The sequence below is a fragment of the Oreochromis niloticus genome, unplaced genomic scaffold, assembly GCF_001858045.2.
Source record: "Oreochromis niloticus isolate F11D_XX unplaced genomic scaffold, O_niloticus_UMD_NMBU tig00007510_pilon, whole genome shotgun sequence".
NCBI classification, from domain to species: Eukaryota; Metazoa; Chordata; class Actinopteri; order Cichliformes; family Cichlidae; genus Oreochromis; species Oreochromis niloticus.
In genome coordinates this window covers 1,049,751-1,062,032 of record NW_020328614.1, presented here as the reverse complement: position 1 = coordinate 1,062,032, position 12,282 = coordinate 1,049,751, and the positions used below count along the sequence as shown (strand labels likewise).

Genomic DNA, 12,282 nt, shown 5'->3' with positions numbered 1-12,282 from the left:
AACATCGTTTTCGCAGTATGACAGGGCCTCTTTCATGAAATTGAAGGTACCAGAGCTGACTGAATCATACCATTTGTAAAAATCATCCCTGCCTTTTGTTGTCATTCTCTCTATGCTGTAAGCTGAGGGTGGAGGGTAGGGGCCTACATATTTTAGAGTTTCTCTGGAACTGAAAGAGTGAGGAAAGAAACCCTTTACGCTGTCTGAAAATCCCATTGCTTTTGGGATACCTGACAGGGGCATAGGGAGAAAGCAGCTGGAATCCATGTATCGTTGATTAAAGTCTGGGTCTGTAAAACTGATCACTTTCGACCCTTGCATAATTAAATGTGGTTTTAACCCTTGTTTAGCCATTCGGGATAAAATAAGGTACCCGTCAAAACCTTTTGCATTATGGGCGATAAAAATACACCCCCTTAAAGAGTGGACGTCTGAAATGAGCGAGAAACTTTTCCGCACAGTCCTCACCAACACAGTTCCAGGATTTGCCGTCTAAAGTTTTCGTACAAACCAGAAAAGGAGTGTGCTCACCGGTTTCATTTACAAACGTTTCAAAATCATAAAAAATCAACTTGTTGTTGTGTTTTGTCTCGCGTTCTAAAACCTGCATGTAGCACTGATGCGTTTGCTGATCAGTAGAGATTTCCTGGCGACAGATTGGGCATTTACTCTTAGCACATTTGTGGGGTTTACCTTTTACAGGAATATAATAAAGTCTCGAACACTTGGCACATTTTTTATAGAGCTCGCAGTTGCTGGCGAGTCTTTCACGCCTCTGCAGGAGTTTTTTATGGCTCTCGAAACAATAGGAAGAACGACAGGTGCGATTACAATCGCTACACAGAATAGGAGAGAGGGAAAGTTCGCTGCACTGAGGCTGCATACAGACTGAACAGCGAGCATGACAGAAGTGCGATAACACGTGGTTATACCCCGTGTAACAATGATTACATATATAAACTGTACCCATAAATCCTTTTAGATTTTTGACAGCATAGTAATGATTGTCAAATAAAAATAAACAAAGGGTTTTTTCTGTATTTGGCGTACTAGTTTGAAATTTACAAAGGCTGCGATCGTTTTCGTTACGGTAAAATACTATAATTTTACATCCGAGTAACATTTCAAATGTAATTATTTTATTAAAACCCACCGGAGTTTGATCATTTAGACCAGCTTTTTGCTGAATTTCTCTACCGAAAACCTCTGCTTGTTGATCGTTAAAATCGGGGTGCAGAAGGAGGGCGAGGCTTATAGCAAAACATAACTTATTTGCGGGGTTATGAACAATATATAAAAAGCGCCTCTTCTTTCTGACAATTTCATTGTTGAGTATGTGACTAAGATGTCTTTTTCCACTACCGGCTGGGGGTCTAACGATCTGAGCTACAAGCTCAAGTGAGCCTTCACACATAACGGACCAATTTGACTGAACGGTTCTCATGAATAGATTTTCAAATTCACTTAAATCACAATTGTCCCTTAAAATGACTGAAACATTATTTTGTAGCTGTTGGCCTATCAATTCTAATTGTATAAGATCACCTGGACGTGCATGGGAGAAAATCCTGCTTGTTATTTCTCGGGCACCGGCCATTATACCTTCATAATATCGGGCGTAATCAGGTATATCGTTTGGAGGAGGAAAATTCAAAATTTCTCTAATTTCAACGTTATTAAATTTATTTCTAACAATTATATGCGGCTGTGATGAATTGCTGGAACACCCCTACTCTGGATTACCCCCTTGTTGAAAGGAGTGATCGCGAGCATTGTTTACTGGGGGAGAATTGAGCAAATGCGGACTATTGTTGAAACCGCTTAACACCGGTGGGGGTGGACTGTGGTTAACAGACTCACCGCCTGGGTTAGAGCTGTGCGAATGCTGGCTATCATTAAAATTATTTTCATTTAACCTGTTTATTTGACTCAATAATTCTGGAGGTATTTGAACCTCGTGCTGTATTCGTGCTAAGGCTTCTAAAGCGCTATTTAGAGCTGCGAAAGGGTCAGAAGAGGCAATGTTTTGCTGAGAATGAGCCTCAACATGCTCCACTCCTAAATTTTCAGTGTTATTCTGGGGGGCACTTTCACTATGGGCTAGTTGTGCAAGAGCTAAATCAATCAGTTCTAGAGGATCGTTATTATTATTGATCACCTCAGGCTGTTCATGATTCTGTGAATGATGGGCGTTTTCATTTAACCGGGCTAACTCTATTTCTAAAGCAAGAAAGGGGTCTGGAATATCTTGTACCTGGTTGTCCATTGTTTTTTTATTGTTTAACAAAGAATATATTTAAAAAAAAATAAAAAATAAAAAATAAAAAACAATAAAATAAAATAAAACCTTATTATAAGATGAGTTGCACTAATTCAGCGAACAGAGATACAGTTCGAAGAGCGATGGAAGCAAGCTGGTTTCGTTGTCTGCGTCTTTGCCTTGTGCTCTTTGGCCTAACGGTCCTCCTACACCTCCTTCTGAGATGCCCTATGAATTTAAGGTAAGATACAAATCAGTTACTGGTGTTTAATAGAAAAGGAGATAGTTTTTATAAAATGAGAGAAAAAGAAAAAGCGAGAGTGACTGACCTAGATTGGATCTCCGAGGCAGGGGCTGTGGATGTCTTGGCCCCGGTGCAGGAAGAGAAGCTCCGAGACCGGCACTGGGAGCGTCTGCCGCGAACAGTTGTTGCCTATCCCGGGCGGTTAGATGGAGGTTTTTTCCCGAGGGACGCGGAGGAGCTGAAACGCCGAGACCGGCACTGGGAGCGTCTGCCGCGAACAGTTGTTGCCTATCCCGGGCGGTTAGATGGAGGTTTTTTCCCGAGGGACGCGGAGGAGCTGAAACGCCGGCTGGAGTGGATGAAGCTGAGCGACCCCTCGCAGAAAGCAGGGCCTGCCTCTCGCGGGTCGAGAGACGGATGTTCTTGCCTGTAACTCACTCTAAAACCGGTGGTGGTGAAGAACTGGGCGAAGAACTAGGTGAACTCGAAAAAACATAGTTATCCAAATCCGATATGTCTGAAAAAGTTTGATAAGTTAAAAAAAGGGTTACTGTTTTGTTTTTCTTGTACAATTAACTGTTAAGAGGGACAAGAAGAATGAAGCAGACCTACCGATTTGATCGAGATTATCCAAAAGCGAAGAATCAAACAGGCTTATTTCAGAGTCTAAAAAGAAATAACAAGGAGTATTTAAAAAACAGGAAATACAGTAAAATATAAGCATTATATGAACAAGAGTAAGAAAAAAAAGAGGTACCTGAGGAGGACATGATCGCTGTTAGTGTACTCAAGCACTTTTTAGCTCTGAGTGATAAACTGGAGCTTATATATATATATATTTTAAAGTGTATTACAGGTGTTAGACTACCTATTTCAGGATGGCTTTGAAAAGCTTTTTGAGAGAAAATGGTTAAAAAAAGGAAAGTGCAAAATGTAGTTAGAAAGCAAGAGTAACACTTACCGATTGATATGCACACAGGTAAAAGTGCCGCCAATTGTCCATGTGGTCTGGAGACGGGGGTATTATTGTGGATTCGGTCTGAGTGGCGGTAGTTGTCCACGCGTCCGAAGTCAGATGGCATGTGAGACAAGACGCGAGTCTTAACCTGAGCGGGGGGATCATGAAAATCCAAGCTGAGCGTGATTGGCTAACCGGGGTGCGAATGGAGCCGCCCCTTTGTTATGTGATTGGCAGCGGGGCAGTAAGGTTTACCTGGGAGGCGGAGTGGATCTCCGGCGCAAATTTCAAACGAAGACCCAGAATCATTAAGCAGTAGATGGTGGAGTGAACAAGAAGGAAAAAGATGCTGCTCTGGCAGCGGTTGCGGGATGGAGTGATAGCGAAAGGAGAACTTAGACTCTGAGCGGAATTTGAGAAAAAATGCCTAAGGATTTGGTTTCAGGATTTTCCCCTGTTATCGAATATAAGGTTTTGGGGATAGGAGGTTGCCTATAGGTTATTTCTAGGGGTTTTTTGTTTTGCGTATTTTGGAGAGAAACCGTGGAGGTTTTTTTGTTTTGTTTGGTTTTTCAGGAGGATTGGCCGGTTATGTGCCTAGGGTTAAGGCGCTGAATTTGAGGAAAAAAAAAAAGACTAAGGATTTGGTTTCAGGATTTCCCCTGTTATCGAGCATAAGGGTTTGGGTATACGGGGGTTCCCTAGAAGTTATTCTAAGGGTTTTGGAGAAAAACGCGGAGGGTTTTTGAGGAGTTTCTCCCTGCTTATTTGCCTAAGGATTGGGTGGGAGCCGCGGAGATCGCGAGTGTTTTTTTGTGACTCTGAGGTTGATTTTAAATTTCTTTGTTCGGATTAAACAAATGCATATAAATTGAAATAAAGTTTTCCCACAAGGCATGCACCCTGTATGTCTGGCCATACTGAACGTTACAAAAGCACAACTAAGCACTTATACTATGATTTAACACATTTTAAATACACAAACACGGAGCCCCAGACACAGGCACGCGCACAATTGCGCACAGACACACAGGCGCAGGGGGTGCGCGCCCTGCGCACTCATGCGCTGTCATGCGCTGACCCACCACCAGATGGCGTTTCTTTAGGAAAAAACAGGAAAAAGTTTTTAACGGATTAAAAATAAAATAATGCTATTTGATATAAAAACTTTTCTAAAATAATCAATTAGTTGTTTTTTAGGGGGAAGAAAAGCAATGACCTATGAACTAGCATTTTTTGGATGAATATCATAATTTTATGAAAATCATAATTTTATGAATATCATAATTTTATGAATATCATATTTTAATTACTTCCGTTATTACTTCCTGAGCTCATGAATAATTCATTAGAACCTAACACTCAAAAATCTCATGAATATTTGACATAAGGGGTATAATATCCCTCCTTTCAAGCCATCATTCAGAAATGAAAGGAGTGTGGCACAACTGTAAACCTACCAAGACAAGGCCGTCCACCTAAACTCACAGGCCGAACAAGGAGAGCGCTGATCAGAAATGCAGCCAAGAGGCCCATGGTGACTCTGGACGAGCTGCAGAGATCTACAGCTCAGGTGGGGGAATCTGTCCATAGGACAACTATTAGTCGTGCACTGCACAAAGTTGGCCTTTATGGAGGAGTGGCAAGAAGAAAGCCATTGTTAACAGAAAACCATAAGAAGTCCCGTTTGCATTTTGCCACAAGCCATGTGGGGGACACAGCAAACATGTGGAAGAAGGTGCTCTGGTCAGATGAGACCAAAATGGAACTTTTTGGCCAAATGCTCTGGGGGTGCTTCTCTTCAGCAGGGACAGGGAAGCTGGTCAGAGTTGATGGGAAGATGGATGGAGCCAAATACAGGGCAATCTTGGAAGAAAACCTCTTGGAGTCTGCAAAAGACTTGAGACTGGGGTGGAGGTTCACCTTCCAGCAGGACAACGACCCTAAACATAAAGCCAGGGCAACAATGGAATGGTTTAAAACAAAACATATCCATGTGTTAGAATGGCCCAGTCAAAGTCCAGATCTAAATCCAATCGAGAATCTGTGGCAAGATCTGAAAACTGCTGTTCACAAACGCTGTCCATCTAATCTGACTGAGCTGGAGCTGTTTTGCAAAGAAGAATGGGCAAGAATTTCAGTCTGTAGATGTGCAAAGCTGGTAGAGACATACCCTAAAAGACTGGCAGCTGTAATTGCAGCAAAAGGTGGTTCTACAAAGTATTGACTCAGGGGGCTGAATAATTACGCACACCCCACTTTGCAGTTATTTATTTGTAAGAAATGTTTGGAATCATGTATGATTTTCGTTCCACTTCTCACGTGTACACCACTTTGTGTTGGTCTTTCACGTGGAATTCCAATTAAATTGATTCATGTTTGTGGTTGTAATCTGACAAAATGTGGAGAAGCCACAGTAGCTTACTTACAGCTGGGCTCGTCAGGCACTCTTCTTGGCTGCAGTCGTTATTATTATATTTACATGCTTCCATCTCCCGTTTCTGGTCGGTAACAACTCGTACTTTTTGGCTCTCCTTTTTCTCCCTTCCTCACTCTCACAGACACATGGCAGTCCATTCTCCCCACAGACTACACTGTCCATGAGGCTACATTCCTCAGGGCTATGCCTGTAACACTCTGCCTATTGCCTTCACATAAAATAGATTTTTGAATAAGAATTTTAAAAAATATTTCTTCACTCACAGCTGTAAGTAGGGGTGACATTGGCCGCGAGATTGAGACCTAGGTATTAGAGCCTCTTAATGAGTGTTTTGTTTGGGTTTCCACCCGTGTGGAATTACCAAAAATAGAGAGAGCATAACCTAACATATGAAACAGGAAAAAACTGCTGTGTAATCCATTTATTTCAACAAAGTAACTGTATTCTGAAAACCACCTTTTTAAGCTTTAACTTGACGGAATGACATGACATGTATTCCGTTACTCCCCAACACTGTTACTGGTACAGTACAGTGTTGTTTTCTCTGTTTGTGTTATAAACATAGTATTTTAGTAGTTTCCAGGCCACATTATGGCATCATAATACAGTGCAAAGATACTGAGCCACCCCTAGTTTGTTTATATGTTGCAGGTACATGGGAAATAGCTACAGTGGTTTACTGAAACATGCAAACACAAATGGAAATGCAGCCTGAACTCTCTCAGGCAAGCTTTCATGAGTTCAAGCCCTGGTGTTGTTGGCGTTTGTTTTAGATTCAAAGAAGAAAATGGGAGTAAAAGATGTGTTTTTGCAACAGGCTGCTCGACAATAGGATAAAGTTCAAACTGGTTCTTTGCTAAGTTGTCTGTTATGTGTAGAAACAATAATCCCTTGAGGCAGGTGTCCTTGTTGTGCTTGAATGGTTCATAGGTCAACATCAAGTGCCTGATCCAAATAAAGGAATGAAAAAAAAAAGTTCTCTAAAAATGATCAGGTATGGGGACTGAACTGGAAATGACTGTAAAAGCTGCCAAAGTCTCAACACAAACTGCTCAAGCCCATTTTAAAAAATCCCAAGAAAGTTTAGCTAGTTGGAAGCCAACAAACAAACACACAAAAAGGTAGTGGGTGAAGATTTTTTTCACAGTACTGTATAACATATATATATAATAGTACTGAGAATTTAAGGATGTAAATGAGATACTGCCGGGAAATTTAAATGATACAGTGGTTTTGTAAGGTGATACCATCATACTGCTTTACAGGCCCAGTTCCAAAGCATGTTTGGGATGTTGTGGAGGATACGGCGTCTGTGTTTTCCAAAAAGAATTTCACATTTTGAATCATCTGAGTACAGAGCAGTTTTTGTTGTTTTAAATGAGCTTTTGCCCAGAAAAGAATGCAGCGTTTCCAGTTCGCATTCACATTTGACTTCTTCTGCGCGATGGAGCTTTAACCTGCGTTTGTGGGTGGCACGGTGAACTTTGTGCGCAGATATTGATTTGTGAAAGTGTTCCTGAGGCCATGCAGTGATCTGAGTGGCAGAATGATGACAGTTTTTCATGCATTGCTGCCCGAGGGCCTGGAGACTGCAGCCATCTGATAGTGGATTTCAGTCTTATCCTTTGCTCGTTTTGATGACATTATGCGCTGCAGATGATGAGATATTCCCCGTCTTGATCATTTTACATGAATGAAATTTTTCTGTCATTGTTCTACAATTTGTAGACACAGTCCTTTGCAGATTTGTAAACCTCCGCCCATCTGTATTTCTGAGAAACTCTGCCTCTCTATGAACAGAGGCCTGTTGCCAGGTAACATAATCAGTTGCAAAATGTTCCTTCAGCTGTGTTAGTTTAGTAACACTGACCCCTCCAGACTTTTGTCCCCCCACCCTACATTTTTGAACCATATTGCTTTCATCAAATTCAAAATGAGCTCATATTTTTCATGACACTGTAAAATCTCATAGTTTGAACTTTTAATATATTTTATAGATTCAATTGTGAGTGAGATTTGATTCTAATTTTGGTTTATTTCTAGTAAAATTGTATCGCACACAGCAGTCATTTTCTTTCATTCTTGTTCTTTCCAGGCAGACAAGACTGGCTGTGCAACGTTTTCCTTCAACATGTCAATTTTTACTAAAATGGACCAAAAGGTGCTTCAAGATGTTCTGGATATCAGGGCCAAAGTGGAAGAAGAGGGAACAGGTAAGTTGTGTTATTCCTTTAAAATGACACATCAATGTGTATTTAACCAAAAAGACATTCACAGGATTGTAACATGAAAGTTTTTACATTCAGGTATTTCACACCCTCAAGAGAAGAGAATCAGGATTTCTTATGTCCTTGGAAAAGTGTCTTTCATTAACATGCCCAAGGTTTGGGAACGGGGATCTAATGTGGAAGGAAAAGTAAGCCTAACATGTTGTTTTCAGCTCAGTTTGTCGTACAAAGCACATTTATGTTATTTGTATTTTCCATTGATAGAGCATTGTGTGTTTCAACAGGTCAGAGCAGTGTACCACAATAATACACCAGTTTGTGACGCACCGGTCTACCTGTTCACGGGAGAAATGTGGCAACCACGCTCACTACAAAATCTGACAACTGACAGCAACGGTGTGGCCTCATTTTCTTTCAGCACTGATAACTTTGACCAGGATATCCAACTCCATGTGAGCTGACACACTGAAACAATGTGTAATTTAATGCAGCCATCACAGCAGCCTGAAGCCACAATTGGTTTCTGATAGGCTGCAAATGTCCAAATACCTCCCACAGTAATAAGTGGCAATACTGAAATAGTTTATGACTCATCTTCCTCCACCTTTGCCTTGCTTATAAAGATGGCCTTGTTGTCCAATGTTACTTTTAGATCAAGTTTTTAAATTTTTGTTTCTTATCCCCAACTAGGCAAGCCTGACACCAACAGTGGACTACCCAAGATATAGAACTGCATACTATGACAGGGAATTTCACACCTTATCCATGTCCCAGCCGTCTTCTCCTTATATTAAAACAATCAGCTCTCTAGAGGTACAGACGAACGATAAAGCAGTGCCCTGTGACGCAGAAGAAGACATATCAGTAAACTACACAATAGTGGGAGAGTCTCCAGGGTCTGTGGATGTCATTTATCTGGTGAGTTATCTCTGGGTTTACTACAAAGTTGAACATGACCAGACTTTTGTGTGTTTGCTAAAAAACTACTGTTGTAAAACCCATCATGACTAGGGATGGGTATCGTTTAGGTTTTATCCGATACCGGTGCCAAACCGGTACTTTTGAAACGGTGCCGGTGCTTAAACGGTGCTCAAACCGGCGCTTAAAGAATGGAGAACACAAAATTGGTCCAAAAACCTCTCATGTTTAGCTGTTTTTTTGTAAAAAGATAACAATGTTAGCCTTTTCTGCAGCTATAGGGCATATATGGTATCACTCTTGGCTGGAAGCAGTGCTTAAACAATGGAAAAAACACAAACTTTGTCCAAAAACCTCTCATGTTTAACTGTTTTCCACTTTTTCTTTGGTCATTTTAGCCTTTTTGGCCAGGGTGAAGGGAGCATCTGCCATCAAACAAGAAGACAGCCGCATGTAACTACGACGGTGTTTGCTAGTTCACCTTACATGCATTAATGTAATAATGTGGTTAGCGTACTCAATCAAACTTAATTACACACGAACAACATGAAGCTACTCACGCAGAGGAGAACGGCTGCTGCTGCCATCATCATCCGTCATCATTTCTGCTACGCTGACAGGGCTAGGGGCCAGGACTCTACTCTTTTGGGGGGATGTTGCTAACTCCAGGTCCGCTAACAGGCACCACACCCGCAGTAGATGTGCACGGTGTGAGGTCTCGCAGCAAGCTATCAAACACGGCAAATTTCTCAGCTTTAAAAAAAACGCTATGCGTCGCCAGGTGTTTCATCAGATTTGAGGTGTTACCTCCTTTGACAGTATCACAGTATCAGCTTAAAGCACTTGTTGCAGGCTGCTGAGTTTGCACCTTTTTGCTGTGAAGTACAGCCAGACTTTTGATCGCTTCGCCTTGGGCATTTTTAATCTGTAGCTCTGCTCTGAAAGAACGTACGTACCTGGCCCCGCCTACTATCCTCGGAAACGTAAAATGATTGGCTAGAATTGGCTCAGGACAAAAAAAAAAGCACCGAAATAAAGCACCGAAATGTGCGCTGCTTTTCGGTCTGGTTACTACCGTTTATGTCAGAACGGCACCGGACACCGGTACCCATCCCTAATCATGACTGAAGAAGACACTCTCAGTCCATCATGAGAATCCAGTAGCCTCGATCTATTTCAGCATAAATACTGATCCAGCCCAAACTATATGCTTTAGCAAAAAGGATATTTGAAGACTAATCTTAAAAGTAGAAATAGTGTCTGTCTCCTGAATCCAAACTGGAAGCTGGTTTCACAGACTTCCTGTGTGGTGCCTTTGTTTTGTCCCTTATCATTTTCTGTCAGCTTAGTAATTAGCCTCAGTGTTTAGTCCTTTGTTCATGATATCCTCAGTTTTCTCTCTCTGCTAAGTATTTAAATTCTTAGGCCTTCTTAGTTTTAGTCATCTGGGTTCTGCTCTCAGTTAAAGTTGTTTGTATTCTAGCCCTCATTATAGTTATTATGCTTTTCCTGTGTTCCCCCTGCACTTTTGACTGATTGATTGATGAACTTTATTGATCCAGAAGGAAATTGGGTTAAAGGCTGCCAGCACTTCAGTGCTATCTTACCCTTCCAGCCAGACATATGTTACACCCCTGAAACCAGGGGGAAAAGAATCACGAGAGTGATTATGACTTGCGTCTCTCACGCAGTGGTTTATTGCAGTGAGGAGAACACGCGAAGGCCCCCTACTGGAGAATAGAGACACTACTAATCCATCCCAGAAAAAGCTTACTAGCCAATCAGTGATGTATAGATTGCAGTTCTCTTAAGTAACATAAAACCATTAATATAACCATTAATATTATAATATAACCTCTTAACCATTTTCTTACCATATTTACATTATTTTTGTTCTTATATCAACTGATATGAATTAGTATTAACTGAACAGTTTTATATGCAGTAGTCGTTCAACAGTATTCCTTCATGCTTACATTGCACAAACATCACATGGGGACGACCGGTCAGAAGAGGTAGAACAATGGAAATACACAATACACGAGGAAAGACGAGGAGAAAAAAGACCCACCCAGACTGAGCCCCTAAAGGGAGATCGGTTTGAGAACAGAAAGAACACCTCAGCACATGAATGTTCAAATCTCACAACATAAAAGACATCAGAGGCATTATTAAGAAGAGAAATCTTGATCCTAATGTTCTTTCTAACTTCAGGCCAGTTTCTAAACTCTCTTTTGTGGTGTATTTGACAGAAGAACGGAGACGGAGCTTAGTTTATAATGGAACGTGTATTCAGCAGTAGTTAGCCATTCAGTACATACCACAACACTTTCTTCTTCCTCTCTCCTTCTATATCTATCAGTTACAGAGCCCCCTACTGGTAACTGAGTATATGTTTATATTCAGTCCCCCTGTAAAGCAACCCTTCACCATCTTAGCAGTGTATGTAAACATAACATATTTTATGTCCAAAAATCTGGAAAACGTTGTTTTCAAGCAACATCAGACCTTTTTAGATGTTTGTGGCATTTGTGAAGCATTCCAGTCTGGTTTTAAATCTCGTCCTGAGACTGCACTTTTACGAGTTTTTAATGATCTTCTTTTAACTGTAGACTCAGGTTGTTCTGTTGTTTTAGTCCTTTTAGATCTGACTGCTGCCTTTGACACAGTTGATCACAACATTCTCTTATGGAGACTCAAACACGTTGTTGGTCTTAAAGGCTCAGTTTTATCATGGTTTAAATCATATCTGTCAGAGAGCTCATGTTCTGTTGCTATTGGGACTCTTCCTCTGCCCCTGTGTGTTGTGGTGTGCCACAGGGCTCTGTTTGGGGTCCAGCTCTGTTCTCCTCATACACGCTGCCTTTTTTATTTTTATTCCTATATTTAGGAAATACAACATTCCCTTTCATTGTTATGCTGATGGCATCCAAATTTGCTTCCCCTTGAATCAGGATGTCTCTGTCCCACTGCAGCCTTTGCTTAACTGTCTGCATGATGTTAAAGACTGGTTAACACAGAATTCTCTCACCCCAAATAAAAATAAGACCAAAGTTTCTGAAAGTCATGCCCCTTGGATAAGTTAACTGATACCCTCGGTCTGCTTGCTTGTCATCATTCTCACACTGTATGAAATCTCTGAGTGTTTTTGGATAGCTCTTTAAATTAGAGAAGCAAGTGTCGACAGCTGTGAAAACTAGTTTTTATCAGTTACATGAAATAGCCAAAGCAAAG

The 12,282-nt window shown here is 41.1% G+C and overlaps 1 protein-coding gene and 1 long non-coding RNA gene across 2 annotated transcripts in view; one reads left to right on the top strand and one right to left on the bottom strand.

Annotated features, from left to right (window-relative positions):
- The window catches only part of LOC102080049 (alpha-2-macroglobulin), a 50,820-nt gene that overhangs the window by 16,057 nt on the left and 22,481 nt on the right, over positions 1-12,282 (top strand). The window contains exons 9-12 of the mRNA XM_019357189.2: positions 7,998-8,115; positions 8,209-8,318; positions 8,415-8,582; positions 8,821-9,048. Coding sequence (XP_019212734.1) covers positions 7,998-8,115; positions 8,209-8,318; positions 8,415-8,582; positions 8,821-9,048 — 624 coding nt within the window. The remainder of the gene's footprint in view (positions 1-7,997; positions 8,116-8,208; positions 8,319-8,414; positions 8,583-8,820; positions 9,049-12,282) is intronic.
- Positions 1,476-4,270, bottom strand: LOC112845475 (uncharacterized). The gene is made up of 2 exons (XR_003218299.1): positions 3,117-4,270; positions 1,476-3,021 (listed from the first exon to the last, which is right to left on the bottom strand). It is a non-coding gene; the product is annotated as an uncharacterized LOC112845475 (long non-coding RNA).